The sequence below is a fragment of the Leguminivora glycinivorella genome, chromosome 16 (assembly GCF_023078275.1).
Source record: "Leguminivora glycinivorella isolate SPB_JAAS2020 chromosome 16, LegGlyc_1.1, whole genome shotgun sequence".
Taxonomy (NCBI): Eukaryota; Metazoa; Arthropoda; class Insecta; order Lepidoptera; family Tortricidae; genus Leguminivora; species Leguminivora glycinivorella.
This window is the reverse complement of record NC_062986.1, coordinates 6,984,781-7,001,812: the sequence shown is the minus strand read 5'-3', so window position 1 is coordinate 7,001,812 and position 17,032 is coordinate 6,984,781. Positions and strand designations below refer to the sequence as shown.

The window sequence follows — 17,032 nt, the reverse complement described above, 5'->3', positions numbered from 1 at the left end:
TATTTATCAATACAAAGTGTAATTTTGAATACGGGCAATATTTTAACGACACTATAGGCCGGTATTTTAATTGCCAATTTGGACGCTTGTTTATCTGTCATGTCAAGCACACGGTGTCCTTAGGTACGTAAATCTAGAAGAAAATTGAGTAAAATTAAGGGACACTTATTGTTTTCGGTTCAGAATCAGCTATATGATCATGTCCTTAAATATTGTCGGTTGTAAAAATTACAGCCTGTATGTGTGACCACAGTCGTCTATTCATTATACTGACAACACGATGCAATTCAAATCTGCAATGGCAATGGTATCATGGTAGCGCGGTTTTGTCACTTGTGGCACTGACACAAATAGAATGACAGGTAATTTCGCCTAATCGAAATGTTTTGCATTTTTTAGGGTTCCGTAGTCAACTAGGAACACTTATAGTTTCGCCATGTCTGTCTGTCCGTCCGTCCGTCCGTCCGTCCGTGGATAATCTCAGTAACCGTTAGCACTAGAAAGCTGAAATTTGGTACCAATATGTATATCAATCACGCCGACAAAGTTATGAAATAAAAAGTGGAAAAAAACTGTTTAGTTAGGGTACCCCCCCTACATGTAAAGTGGGGACTGATTTTTTTTTTCATTCCAACCCCAACATGTGATATATTGCTGGATAGGTATTTAAAAATAAATAAGGGTTTACTGAAATCGTTTTTTGATAATATTAATATTTTCGGAAATAATCGCTCCTAAAGGAAAAAAAAGTGTGTCCCCCCCCTCTAACTTTTGAACCATATGTTTAAAAAATATGAAAAAAATCACAAAAGTAGAACTTTATAAAGACTTTCTAGGAAAATTGTTTTGAACTTGATAGGTTCAGTAGTTTTTGAGAGAAATACGGAAAACTACGGAACCCTACACTGAGCGTGGCCCGACACGCTCTTGGCCGGTTTTTAGACAATATTAATTAGAATAACAAATGTGTACACTGAATAAGCGTGGCATATGTGATCAGAGGACACATATGGTACTCTGGTTAATAATCTAAAACATTTGCTATTAGGCATTAAGTCAGCCATTTGTACATTTTTGTTTTATTTGTGCAATAAAGTTTAAATAAATATTTATTGATTGTTATACCACGTCGGTGACAAAAAATCACATGGTCTGCCTGATGGAAAGCGGTCACCGTAACCAATGGACGCCTGTTACTCAAGGGGGTTTCGATTAGTTGAAATGACTTCATGTTAATCACTGAACTATTGTTAGTGTAGAAACTAATTTTATTTTTAAATAATAATATAAATAATAATTGGGGGACACCTTACACAGATCAACCTAGCCCCAAACTAAGCAAAGCTTATACTATGGGTGCGTCACCTAGATATACTTAATTATATAGATAAATGCATACTTATATACATAAAAAACATCCATGACTCAGGAACAAATATGTGTGTTCATCGCACAAATAAATGCCCTTACCGGGATTCGAACCCAGGACCGCGGCTTAGCAAGCAGGGTCACGCGCTAGGCCAGATCAGTCGTCAATAAAAGTATTGCAATTACTCAGGTACATAATTATTTACATTGAAACAACTGTGCTATTTTTTTTTCAGGATTATCTACATATTGGTAAAGCGGAGACAGCGGAATAGGGTCATCAACCCAGTAATCAAAGAACAATTTGCAAGGGACAACCCTACTCTTGAAGTTTCTAGAATTTAATTTCTATCTATAAATCATATTTAAGGTCTTTGCCCACTACGCCGTACCATACCATGACCGTACTAGGAGTGTATCAGACAAAAACATATTCTTTGTATGAAAAGGTATGAGACCTGGCCAACTAGCCCGTTCCGTCGCCGTCGCGTGCCATGCACGGCGCGTGTCCGCACACTCCGCACCGTCAAAAATATTCTCGCCGACAATAGTTGCCGGGCCGTGCATGGCACGCGACGGGACGGTCGGTGACGAAACGGGCTAATGGGCAAGGTCTTATACGTTTTCATACAAAGAATATTTCTTGGACGGATACGCTCTTAGCACGGTCGTGGTATTGTACGGTCTAGTGGGCAAAGACCTTTAATATTTTACATACCTAAGTTTCAAAGAAGGTTTTATAAGTTATAAGCAATCCAAGAGCGATAGAGATAGCTACAAAAGAGATAGTATTATCGTAAGCGTTTGTGCATTCGGTTACGTACCATATTTGTGAGAGAGCCTTGGCAGCTCCGACACATTTGATGGCGACTGTCCATAAATCGTGTCATTCACAAGTATAGTCAACCAATTACCCTAGGCCACTCTACAACCATGTCAAAATTACAAGCAGTAAGAGATTTCTTACAATCTGATGTATAACGTCACTATGACATAGTTGCAGTGGCCTTGGGTTCCAATTGGTTGACGTACGCGTGCCATAGTTCATATTGTCATGCCATTAAGACGATACAGGAGGGGTCAATTCTCCATACAAACACACTCTTGCTCTTGACTATTTTCTCCCTGGTTTTTGAAGATAGAGCAATGATTTTTTCAAAACAGATTATTATTATTTTTATCTGTGTCGAACCGTTTTGATTTTTTTGATATTCTTCTTTTAAAGCCCGTCCCGTCCCGCCGTTAGAGCCCGTCGAAAATTTTAAAAAACGGCCTTATTGATTATGGCGCAAAAAAAGGTGTGGTATTCAAAATTGGTAACAATTAGCCAAAAAAACTAAACGGTTCGACACAGATAATTTCATTGTTATTCAGATTCTCAAATTTCGTTACGATTGATTAAGTTTTGAAGGAGAAAACAGTCGAGAGCGGAACTGAGTTGTTCTGAATGGGCAATTGTTTTTTAGATAAATCTAGTTAATACGTTAATAATACACTATATTCAATGAAATTCCCAAATTGAAAGGGGGGCTCCTTTCCATTTTAGCATTTTCGCTCCTGTAGCGTCTTACCCGGTGATAATGAATTAGCGTAGTCTCTTTCTAGGTTAATGTGACGTTAATTGTCTCTTTCCAAAGACCAATGTTCATTCTTTATCGCCGTTTACTGTAAAAGTTAAATTTGTAAACATTTGCGCATTATCGTGAATGATACGATCTAGCTTAAAGATTTTTATTTAGTAGACTGACTGACATTATTGGCTGAGCAAAGAATGTTTAGAATTTCATTAGAATAACATTTTCTCTGCAGGCGCTGATAAATGTTCATATTTAATACAAAATGGTGTCCATTAACACACAACTTTCGAACCATTAAATTGCAATAAAATGCGGGTTTTGGAAAGTCGAACTTTTATTGGCAATTTATTTCATATGATCCAACCCAACGCCGCTCAACCTGTTTAATATTGTTGATGATAACAAAAGACATATAGTGTCGGTTATTTAGTGGACACCCTGTATAATTTTGGTTATCCATAATATATAGGTATATAAAATGTCAGAGGTAGAGGCTCCAGTACTCGGTGACTCCATGATGAATTGAAGACATGTTCCAAAAATCTGTATCTCTCGGTCTAGAGGTACTTAATAAAATAACATCAATTTCATTCGTCGAATAAAAACAACATTTTATCGATTTCAAGAGGAAGAAACGATGATTCTAATGAAAATAAGCAAATTGTAAGTGTTTTTACAACATACAGATAAGTGTTGTTGAGAGTTACCACTATGGAATGATTAGTATGATAGTAATGTAAGTACTTTTAATTTATAATAAATAAGACTGTAATGCTGTGAAATTAAAGAATATAATATCGCTCCTTGAAAAACACAGTGTCATTAAATGAAAAACGTCTTTTTTGGGTACAATGGTTTAAAGTTTTGAAATTATTGAATTGTCAAAAATTGCCATTTTTACAACAAACTTGTAATTTTTTTGGCAGTTCTTGTTAGTTTTGTGACTAAACCTGATAGATATAATAGTAAATTGTATTTTTTTTATTTTGTTTCTAAGATAATTAAGTTTAAACAAAATGGTAGTGACACTTTTCCATTTATTTTTGTTTAGGGACAGATGACAATTTTATATCTTCGTTTTACTTTGTGGAAAAATGACACTATAGCCATTTTTTATGAAGTTTACCTTTTATTTCAATGAATAATTAGCAATCAAACCACCTTTTATGTATATACATTAAAATTTATTGAATTAAATGACATTCGGTCTCAAACCCTGTATCTATTTAGCATTACTGCCCTTAAAAACTAGTGTAAACACTCCTGGCTTGCCCTCTGAAACAATAAAATATAACTAAAAAAATATTAGTATCTATAAAATTCATGACATTTTATACAAAAAATTAAAATTGTCAGGAAAAAGTAACCAAAGTGCATTCAGGTTAAAATTAAAAAAAAATGACTTAAAACTAACCTTAAAACCCAGTGTTCGTCCCTCTGGCCCATCGTGTAGCTTCCATGCGATCAGTTATGGACCAGACCTTTTAGCACAACTTGCCTTGTGCGCGCGAGTCCATACATCAATCAAGACTTCAAGTATGGACTCGCGCGCGACAAGACAAGTTGTGCTAGTGGGGCTGATCAGTGTTACGATCAGTTTTTGAGGAATATTTTCCCTTTCCTCAATAACTACGGCTTCCAGCTCGTTGAGGGTGGCTGGAGCAGGATCCCGTGACCAAACAAGCCGTTTTAACTCATCCCAGAGATGTTCGATGGGGTTCAGGTCGGGGCTCGTTGCTGCCACTCCATTACGGTGCATTCCGACCTTATGCAGGGAGTCCCGCACTATCAAGGCAGTATGGCAACGGGCGTAGACGTGCATGAATTGGAAATCAGGTCCAAAAAACTCAGCGTACGAGACCATACGTTCTTCTAAGATCTCCATAATGTAACTGCCTGCAGTTAAGGACCCCTCAAACCGACCACAGCCAGTGCGGAAAACACAGACGAGATCCGTTTTGCCGTCGATGGAAATGCTGCCCCAGAACATGCACGTAACTGACTGTTTCTTCGGTGAAGACTGGTGTAAATTAACTGCTCTCCTTGACTCCTGTACACCCTTTTGCGTCTATAGTTGGTATAAATGATCTCCTTCGTCTCGTTGGGGAACAGAACTTTCCTCTATTGCTGCAACGAGCTTATTCCACCGTCCCCATTCTACCATCGGACTCTTAGACGCACGGCCGGTCTCCATCCTTACTTGGTGGATATTCCACGAATCCGCACGAAGCGCTTTGCTTCTTCTTTTCTTATGCGCACTGCCAAGGAGTGGAATTCCTTGCCGGCGGCTATATTTCCGAGCTCATATAACCCGGCAACCTTCAAATCAAGAGTGAACAGGCATCTTCTGGGCGAGCTCACTCCATCGTAGGCCACGTCTTTGCCTTTGGCTAGTCTGTGATCAAGAGTAAGCCCATTTAAAATTTAAAAAAAAAAACGTCCAATCCTTAAGCCTTATGGCAATTCGATTGGGGTATTGGCTCTGGCTTCAATTGGTAGCCCCTGTCAGCTCTTCGGGGTAACATTTTCTTCTCCATCAATCTTCTTCTGATCATAGAGACACTCACTACAGTTCTTCGAGCTGTTCTAAGCAGTATCAGCTCAGGAGCGATAAGAAAGCGGTTCCGCAAAGAGGCCGATACAATGTACCGGTCGTCTCTAGCGGTGGTGCAGCGTCTTCTCTCAGATCCAGGCCTCCTGATGTAGCTACTGGTCTCCAGAAACCCCAACAAGACTCGTCGCACCCGGAAACGGATTATGCTTAGGCGTTCAGCAACTTGCTACTGCCGTAGTCCGTTTAGGAGCAGTACCACCACTTGAGCTGCTTTTTCTGGTGTTTTACCCCTATTGCCTTCAAGGCTTTTTTTTCTGCAGGCGTTCGTCCTCGGTGACCTTTGGAGTGCAAAAGATCCACATGACACCTTTACAGCTCCTTTTAAAACCGTCTGGGGTAGCACACTTAGAGTCCCATTAAAATCGCATCAATACCTTTTTTTTAAACCACGGCAGATTGGCGATTATTGTTTTTAAGAAAGTTATACACATTTTCTCTTAAAGGGCTTTAATTGTACTTTGAAATGATACAAATATTGATAGATTACAGTCAATAAGATTAGAGATATTTTTGCTTGAAACGATTTTGCGCGAGGTGCGATTTTTTTTTGACGACGTGGTATACCCTAAACTTATGCGAAGTTTAGTCGGCCGCTTGAAATGTGCATGCTCGTGGCGATGTAGCAAATAGGTGATCTGTAGATGCTGGTGTGTTTATACTATTGATGATTGCTTTGAATTTTTGAGCCTTGAATATCGTTGAGCCATTTTTTACTGTAACAAACAAATATACTTATTTATGGCTAATAATTTAATTATATTAATGCACAAGAAATTTATCCACTAGCAATCATAGTTTTTATATTGTATCTTAAATTAATAATTGTGTCTTGTAGATCACAAAAATAGCAATTACTTCGTAAAAAATGATTATATACAAAAAATAACCTTCATTTTTATTAGCGCTGTTTGTAGGTATTTTACAAAAAATAGAGTAAAATGTCTTTTTCATAGGATTTTATCAAAATTGTGTAGGTTTATGTGCTAAACTTAAATAGAACAATGGTATTAAACGTAATATGTCTAGAAGGTAATTAATCATTAACTGTTTTGTAATTTTAATTACCGCAAAGCATGACATAAAACTTAAAGTGACAATAATCAGTCAACGCGTTTAAAGCTACCATTACCAGTTAAAGTGGCTTTAAACTCATAACAGCAGTATTCCATTTCTTTGCAAGCGTAATTATGGTAATTTATACAATCTACAATGACACTAAACAGATAATGACGATTCATTCATGCAAATTCTTTTTAGCGAGTTAAGACTATAACGTCATTTTAAGTAAAAGTACAGTACAACTTTATTTTTAACCTGGATTAAGCCTAATAGTTTAAAGCCAAACCGTCATTACGTGCACAGTGTCACTATACCTATCTCAAAACGTTTATAATTGTTAAAGTACTAGTGTCATTATAGCAAAAATGACACTGTTACTTTAAAATGAAACTCAATATTGAATAGTTATTACAAGTTCAAAGTGACACTTTAAGGATTGATACAATGTTCCATAAGAAAATTGTCATACTTACCATTCAATCTCGTGGAACACCGTCACTAAACACAAAATGACAACTTTCGTCTTAGAGTTCACTACATTTTGATCGGCGTCCAGGTCATTAATGCAAACATGACATTGTTCCCGTCCCCCACGCGTCTATTCCCACTATTCGCCATAGTGACATTAGCGCCCCCTGTCGCCTCTAAGCAAGCTAAATTGATAGGTGTCTTTGCATTGCGTTCGTTATGAACGCGCGACCTAGATGGCGTTGTTAACTAAAAACCTATTGTTTTTGGATAGTGTCACTATGTTTTTCAAGGAGCGATATATGAAGAACGACTTATTATTTAAAATAATCAATATTATTATGTTTACCTAATAAAAATTGATTCAAAAATACTACATTTACAATTACAATTGTCACTCTTTGCTTAAATGTTGAAAGAATCTATGTTTGAATATTATTTATTTTTTAACATTTTTTTTTTCAACATGTGTCGTAAATATCATAAATATGTATTACGAGATAGATATGTTTTAGAATTAGGGACAAGCTAAACTGTAGACATAAAAACACACTAGAAAAATCGAATGAAACCTAGCTCCAATAATCGTATTGGGCTAGGTTGATCCGTGTAAGGTATCAATCACCTAATATTTATTTTTCTACTCCCGCAGTGTTATTCGTCATTTACAGTATCGTGCATAGATCTTTAAAATCCTACAAAAAAGATGCCAGCTCCCGGCCGGCGTCCCGCGCACCCCCACATACGATATAGCTCTTAAAGTATTGTTAGGAAGCCTTTAAGACGATACGGTAGGGGTCAATTTTCCATACAAACGCTCTCGACTATTTCCTCCCTGGTTTTTGAAGATAGAGCAATTATTTTTTCAACACAGATTGTTATTATTTTTATCTGTGTTGGACCGTTTTGATTTTTTTGATATTCTGCTTTTTAAAGACTCTAGAGCCAATCAAAAATTTCCAAAAACGGCCTTTTTCATTGTGGCGCAAAAAAAGGTGTGATACTTAAGATTGGTAACAATTAACCAAAAAAGCTAAATGGTCCGACATAGATTAATTTCATTGTTATTCAGATTCTCAAGTTTCGTTCCGATTGATTAAGTTTCTGAGTTGTTCTTAATGGACAATTTTTTTTTTGATAAATCTAGTTAATAACACTTGTATATTTAATTAACTAAAAAGTGTAGGAACAGAGGGGAGGCCGACAAGTCAAAATACAGGAACCACTGCGAATTTCACGAAAGTTTTTCTAGAAAACTATTAAAAAGTAAGTGCATGGTCGTAAAAAAAGTACGTATACTCGTGGCGTCTCACGCTCGTACTCACGCCACTCGTCTTTTTTTGACCGCACTTAAACGCCAATTGCATAAGATACTGTTATTATTTACTTTATAAAAACCCCGGACAACCTCAGTGGACGTTCATCCGTAATTAAAAACGTTGCTCTTATTTTAGAAATAAAATTCGCCCGCTAGCGTCATAACCGGGTAAAAATAAACCGTACGCAAGCCGGGTATTCTTTAACAAAAATAGCAAAATTGAGCTTCCACACAATAAGGATAAAGAGCAGTAAATTGCCTAGGGTTATAAGTAGTCAGAGAGAAGAATGTGAAATATCATAATATATTAGAGCATAAATTAAATATAACAAGATCATACCATCCCATACATTAAAATGCGACCGCCTACGAACGCGCTTACACTCCACCACACATAGATGGCGCCACAAAAAAATGCCTTTTTGCCACCGATTATTTGTAGATTGGCATTAAGTGTCAATTCCGAGCCGTAAATCTATGTCAAAAGTGACACTTAACGCCATCTACAAGTATAATCGAAAGCTACAAGACATTTTTTTTGTGGCGCCATCTATGTGTGGTGGAGTGTAAGCGCGGTCTTAGGCGGTCGCATTTTAATGTATAGGATGGTATGATCTTGTTATATTTAATTTATGATTAGAGTCAGACGGCGCACCGGAGCACAGTGGATCGAAATGAATAAAAAATGGACATTCGCATTTTTTTCCAAAAATCCTATTTTAAAAAATGCTCTTCGGTTTAAAATGATATGAGAAATATAAAATGTTATATAAAATTTTTCAAAATGAGGCTTATTTTAAGCAGAAAAAAATAAAATGTGTTTTTTGTATGAAACTGAAAAATAGGTATCTTATTGTAAGAAAACCGTAACCGATCTCGCTTTCAAACCTTTACAGTGTCATTGTCCTACTTTAGAACAGTAGAAAATAGTAAAAACCTTATCTGAGTAGGCGCCCGTAATTTTTTTGTAGTCCAATCAAAAGTCAGTAAATACAACATTTTTCTTAGTGCTTTATTTTTTTATATTCATAAAAAAAACGGTATATTCATGACAATTTAGTATAAAAATAAAATATATATGACATTTTTAATACAGATAAATACAAGTTTTTACAAGGAAATGGTTAAAAATTACATTGAAATCGAAACATTTATTGCGATGTTTTTAGTAACTATGATAGTAACAAAAAGTTAAAATTTACTTGAAATCAACAATAACAATATAAGTTATAAAAAAAATACATTGTATAGATCTATTTTATTCACCACCTTCTTCTACACTTTCAAACATTTCTATATTTTCAGTGTCATCAGTGCTTATGTTTTCTATTATTAATAATTTCAAAGCTTTAGAAGAGAGGGTCTTTTTAGTCGCTTTACTTAGCGGTGGCCTCAAAAAATACAATCTTGGATCAGATGACACCAAAAAATTGTGCAATATGTCTTCGTTTGTTTTTGTTCGGCTACATTTTCTAGAATGATGCTCCCTCACATTGCGAAAATCTTTATTTCGTGCTTCTGATGCTTCTTCTGACATCTTTCCGATGGGCAGCATACCAAAATGTTCAATTATGTCAGCCCCGTGAATCAATAGCTTGTGGACACTGGGTATATCCCCACTTAAACACTTACTCTGGGATTAACCCTTTATGGTAGATAAGTAACTAACGATAATGAATATGATCTGAGCAATTAGTATAAATGCTTAACTTGCATTATAGCGAGGTTGCTAATGTACCCATTACTTAGTTACATATTATTGTAAATGTTAGAATACATACATACAATCATACATACAATCACGCCTGTATCCCATAAAGGGGTAGGCAGAACACATGAAACTACTAAAGCTTCAGTGCCACTCTTGGCAAATAAGGGGTTGAAAGAAAACGAAACTGTGACATTGCAGTGACAGGTTTAGGGTGACAGGGTGAAATGTTAGAATATCTAAGTTATAAATTAGTGAAACGATTTGAACGTTGATATTTCAACGACACATCATTATTTATGATTATGAGTATATTGTGAATGTGCTTACTAATCTCCATGTTTTGAAATACAGAAGAAGGTGGTGAATAATAAAGATTTTTAAAATGCATTTTTTTTTATTTAATTATATCGTTATTGTTGATTTCAAGTATATTTTAGCTATTTGTTTACTATCAATAAAAACACCGCAATAATTGTTTCTATTTCAATGCAATTTTCTTGTAAAAAATTGTATTTATCCTTAATAAAATGTCATATATATTTTGTTTTTATACTAAATTGTCATGAATACACCGTTTTTTTAATATAAATAAAAAAATAAAGCACTAAGAAAAATGTTGTATTTACTGACTTTTGATTGGACTACAAAAAAAACGGGCACCTACTCAGATAAGGTTTTTACTATTTTCTACTGTTCTAAAGTAGGACAATGACATTGTAAAGGTTTGAAAGCGGGATCGGTTACGGTTTTCTTACAATAAGATACCTATACACGTTAAACTTCCGTGAGACATATTCAAATAATTAATTGAAATACGGTTGTACTCACGTTATTATATCGCTATTGCTGCGACATGTTTCGGGCCAATTCGGAGGCCCCTCTTCAGGCGTATAGGAGTTCACGCGACGGCTAGACTCCGCAATGCAACATGTCGCAGCAATAGCGATATAATAACGTGAGTACAACCGTATTTCAATTAATTATTTGTGTGTGTCCATTTTTTATTCATTTCGATCCACTGTGCGGAGCCACGCTGTTACAACGTCGCCCTAATCTAATGTTTAATTTGTATTATTTATCGTTTGTGTCTTGTTTTGTATTTTGTAGTTTCACAGGGCCTTAGTGTAAACTAGAATGCTGTGTTACTTTTTAATTAAATAAATAAATTACGTCGTGAAGGGCCAAAGAGTATCTCCATTTAGAGATAGGTACTAGCCTACATAGTGACTATCGTTGACGCATTCTGGTTCTGTGTGCGTAACCGAATGGCACAAACGCTCACGAACGGTGGTGCGTCTTCATTCGAACGCTCACGAAACGAAACGCTCGTAGATATTTATGTCTGTCGCTCTTGCGTATTGGCGCGACAAAGCCCGACTACCTTTCGCGGCGTTTCGTTTTCGTTCCATTCGGCTACGGCACCTGGTTCTGTCACGCTCACGCCATTACAGAATGCAGAAGAGCGATAGATAGAGCTAGCTGCGATATGCTTACGAACGGTAAATAATTATATAGTGTGTACCTAGACACTTTATAAATTATTTATAAATGCGTTATAATGTATATACAAAGTAACAGGTGCTTAAAGTATGGACTATGGTTACCTGATTTTACGGTACTAAGTTAGATCTTATCATTTTCAGTGTAAATTTTGCCTCCTGCATTTATATAAAACAATGTAAGTGGTTTAATAACGGGATTTCACACTATTTTCAGTCTACATGCTCGGCTTTTGTTAAATGTTACAGTAGACATCATGATTTGATTTTACGGGAAACAGAAAATTCAAATATACTTAATATTAGAATTGGTCTTCCTAGTACTTCTTGAGGGAATAGTTAAAGTTTCAGGTTATTGTCAATAAGTAGAAAAAAACCTACCATCCTCAGTTTTCTCTAGTAAACTTTATTAAGGTAATAAAACTTAAATGACAAATAAATTACAAGCTAACTTTCAAAAATAATAAAACAACTTAAAATTAAATTAAAAACGAATCTAAACTAAAATATATCTAAATAGGGCCCGCGCGGCATTGTGCTAAAGATGCTGGCAGCATTCCCTGGCTAGTTTTGTTTAGTTAGATACTTGGAAGCAATTATTATTTCGATTTAAAGACTGACCAGAATTTGTATGACTACGGCATAGTGAAATTAATGAATTTAAAGGTCATAATGAATAACGTTTATTATGGGACCGATACTGAAATCGGTTTCAGCGTAGTTGGTCCAATATTAAAAGTTGTTCATTATGACCTCAAACATTACTAGTTCACCGTGTATGTGAACGATTTAACTAATGAAAATAAATATCACAAAAATAGTAAATAAACAAAGTAATTTCTTTATTATTAGAAATAAATACATACTAACAATTTAATTAGTAATCTAAAAATATTAACAAGAATCAAAACATAATTATATAAGAAACTTAAATTACTAAAAATAAAAGTATAATAAAATTACAGGTTTTTGGTAAAAAAAACTTAATACTTTAAAATAAGTTAACTATATTTATATTCAATTAAACGGAGTCGATAGGTATTCTAGGAAATGTGCCTAATACACTGCTGGCGTTGCCCCTCTGTATAGCAAGAGAAATTTGCTGTACTAAATAATCCCCAGACCTGGGGTCGCCGTTTTTCTCCCGCAGACGCTGCCCCAACTGGCGAAATAAATATACATACATACAGATATATAATAACGCTTGTATCCCATAAAAGGGTAGGCAAAGCACATGAACTACTAAGTTTCACTGGCACTTTTGGCAAAAAGGGGTTGAAAGAAATCCAAATCGTGACCATGCAGTTACAGGTCGCCAGCCTCTCGCCTACGCCACAATTTATCCTATATCACACAAATAATACATCAGTAAGTAATCAATTTAAAACGAATAGGTACCTAGATACTAATAGATAAACTTATTGGATATTTTTCCCGCAAAAATCCTAAGTGTTAGTAGACAAAATGAACAAAACATTCCCTGGTAAGCCCCAGAAATCCTTTAAATCCCTTGTTATGCGAAACTTACAGATTTAGGCGTTTGGGCGCAAAATGCCGCACTTACCGCAATCTTGATGATGTACACAATTTAGGTACCTACTTTATTACTCATAGTAAGTCGTGTCAGTTTGCATATTGTGATGCGAATAGTTATAATGTCAAAATAAGATTAGGCTGCTTAATGCTGAGTTTTAAGGACTTTTGATGTGAATACTATTTTACGTTTTTTGTAACGCTTGTGAAGCCAGTGCGGATTGCACCTTACATAGGTAATTAAAATATCAATCAAGCACACCTAACTGAATTACAATATTTATGAAATAGCAACTCGCATGAATGCTTACGCGGAGAACGGAGTAAGTTTACGTATGCAACTTACCTAAATACATTTACAATCCGTTATGTCATGAAAACTCACATAGGTAAATATTTTATATGAACGTAAGACATGAGATAAGTTTGAATACTCTTGTTTTACGATCTCAAACAAATTTAGTTTAAACCCAAGAAGATTCGATACAAGCAAATGTTTAAGGTAAGTATTTCTAATCCGTTGTCCATTTGTCGCATCCATTAAACCTTCTTACCTATCTGTTCAGGCGCCGTAGCCGAATGGCATTTCTGCGACGCGAAACGAAAACGAAACGCCGCGAAAGGTAATCTGGCTCTGTCGCGCCAATACGCAAGAGCGATAGAAATAGATATCTATGAGCGTTTCGTTTCGTGAGCGTTTCGTGAGCGTTTCGTTTCATTCGGCTACGTACCCAGACCCCAAGTGACCCAAAGCCAACAAGCCCAAGTGACCTAGGACAATTGCGATATATATGAAAGAGGCGCGTCCCTAACGCACAAGCTCGTGTAGGTGAACGCGTACCATGCTTGTATGAGTGAGATATGACAGGTCGACTGGTCGCATTTTTGACAGGTGATAACTGTGAGGTAACCGAGAGCGGGTGGGCGGCACTTTCAGCGGGGAGCGGGAAGCTGGAGTGGCCATACTGTACGCTAGTAGGTACTCTTTGTTATACTGTGTCCAAGGCCTCTCAATTTTCACTAAAAGCCCAGAATTTAAATATTTTACGTAACACCGCATTTTACCTTTCTCCAATAAATTAAAGCACAATATTTAAAAAGTGTTTGTGATTTTTTTTGTTATTTTACGCGTAAAGCGGTAATAATAAAGTAAGGTAATAATGACAAGATTTTAGCAATTTAAGTAAGAAGCTTTTCTTGAGCAACTTTCCCAGAAAGTAAGTGGTATAAAATAATTTATAATATAAAGTACCGTAACAACTTAAGGGGAAGACATTCAGAGAGAATGGAGTAATTTTATCTTCCGTTTCTGTTGGTTAATATTTTATTACATTATTCACTGAAACAAACAATTTCATCTTAGAGGATGCGTCGTTTGTTAGGGGTTTACCTCTTTAACAATTTTAGGTAAGCCCTGGTTATGAATAGGTAGCTAGGGCAGGAGATTTATATTTATTACCTTCAGTTCCGTCGGTTGACAAGTAAACCATTTATTATGTCATGATTTTTTTTAACTTATAAAAGTGGTTATTACGTTAAGACGGTACGATACAGGTCAATTCTCCATACAAACGCTCTCGACTATTTTCTCCCTGGTTTTTGAAGATACAGCAATGATTTTTTCAACACAGATTATTATTATTTTTATCTGTGTCGGACCGTTTTGATTTTTTTGCTATTTTTATTTTAAAAGACGCTGGAGCCAAACAAAAATTTCTAAAAACAGCCTTTTTCAATATGGCTCAAAAAAAGGTGTGATACTCAAGATCGGTAACAATTAGCCAATAAATCTAAACGGTCCGACATAGATTATTTCATTGTTATTCAGATTCTTAAATTTTGTTCCGTTTAAATAAGTTTTGAAGGAGGAAACCGAGAGCGGAACCTCGATTTTAAAGATTTTTTCGCAATATCTTTTAACTGAGTTGTTCTTAATGGACATTTTTTTTTTCGAAACATCTAGTTAATAACACTAGTATATTTAACTGAAATTCCCAAATTGAAAGGGGGACTCCTTTTAATTTTAGCATTTTCGCTCCCGTAGCGTCTTAACAAATGCGCGCTACAAGCGCATTGTTTGAGCGCGCTACAAGCGCATCCTCCTTAGTCCGTTTTCACATTATCCGATCCAATATCGGATGTCGGAAGGATTTCAATAGAAAAAATCAAAGATGGCGCCTGTAATGTATGGGATATCGGTCGACATCCGATATCGGATCGGATAATGTGAAAACGCACTTACGTTATCCCGGCATTCGCCACGGCTCGTGAAAGCCTGGACACAGTATAATAAAGAGTACTATCTTGTGGCCTGAGGTCCGTTTTGACAACTTAAATAATATCAACATATCCTATCTGATAAATCAACGTATTATAGCTGTGGTTGGTTTGTGATATTGTCAATCATATTAAATTTATACTAAGTTTCTATAAAAAAGTTAATGAATCTTCTCTTCTTACTGATTCGCAGTATTAAAGTTCCTCACAAAGCCTTGCCAGAACCGCCGAACGTAATAAAGTTTAATGGAATAGGAACTTTTCAAACAAAACGTCAAGGGATCACAAGTTCATGCTTTAAATTAATCAAGCTTGTGAGTTAACCCTGCTATCTTCAATTCAACTTGTAAGAAGACTTCCATTCTGAACTTTTGCCGTGTTTCTTGAACAGTATTATCTAAAGTTGTTTAAACTTCATGCGATCAATCAAATGATGATAAGTAAGTTGATATCAAAGTTTAGTTTCCAATGTGAAATGTTGCCTTCGACCGCGTGCGTCGGGCTTCGCCGGACTTTAAGTATGAGGGCGCCTTCGGTGCCCGGACTTGAATCGCGAGCGCCGGGCTTCGCCTGATTCTAAGTATGAGGGCGCCGCAGGCGCCCGGCCATGGACTGCGTATGTCGGGCTTTGTCCGACTCCTGAGATAAAAAAAAATATTTTATTTATATTTTGTCTTTTACAATTTTATTTTTGTTCATGATAGGCAGAGCACATGAAACTTGTCTGGTTTCAGAAGCGCTCTTAATATTTAAGGGGTTAAAAGAAAATTAAATGGTGGTATTGCAGCGACAGGTTAGTCAATCACCTATATTGGTCACTATTGAACTCATACGCCACAGTGGATTTTTGTGACAGGCACAGGAGGAAAAGGGTTGGTGAAATTCTGTCACCACTGGCTGTGTAATATGTAAGAAAACATATTTCTTTTTTTTTATTCAATTATCCCGAAACGGCTCAGGGGAAGCTTACCTATCAAAAAGTCGAAAATTGTGACGTCGAATATTAGTAGCCCGAAAACGCTTCCCAATCTTCCCATTTTATTAATTGGCCTAAGTTTTGTTTGCCTGAAAGTACTTTTCCCCTATTATTATTTTCCCCATTCTTATTTCGCTGTAATTTTGTTTCGCTTATGATTCGAATCAACACTTATTTTAAAACTCCTAAGTATCATTTGACAACTACTTTTTGTGGCGTAAAGTTTTTAATCCAAAATATTATTTTAACCGCTATATCAAAAGTTAGAAATTCGAATTAACACTTATTAAAATTCCTAAGTATCATTTGACAGCTATTTTGTATAGCGTATACTTTTATAATTCGAAATATTATTAAGCCGCTATATCCAAAGTTCGAAATTGACTGAACCAGTTCGAAATTAACAGTTCTAACCTAACCTAACTCACTTTTCTAGATAATGTTTGTTTCTGTATGGTCGCAGTTCTAACCTAACCTAACCCACTTTTCTTGCAAATGTTTGTTTCCGTGAGGGTCGCAGTTCTAACCTAACCTAACCCACTTTTCTAGTATAAGTTTGTTTCTGCATGGTCGCAGTTCTAACCTAACCTTACCCACTTTTCTAGCACAAGTTTGTTTCTGTATGGTCGCAG

At 36.0% G+C, this 17,032-nt stretch overlaps 1 protein-coding gene across 1 annotated transcript in view; it reads left to right on the top strand.

Annotated features, from left to right (window-relative positions):
• Positions 1-3,737, top strand: part of LOC125235034 — a 48,138-nt gene extending 44,401 nt beyond the window's left edge. Inside the window, exon 5 of the mRNA XM_048141498.1 lies at positions 1,605-3,737. Within this exon, the coding sequence (XP_047997455.1) occupies positions 1,605-1,713 (109 nt within the window). The 3' untranslated portion in view covers positions 1,714-3,737. The remainder of the gene's footprint in view (positions 1-1,604) is intronic.
• Positions 3,738-17,032: the final 13,295 nt, after the last annotated feature.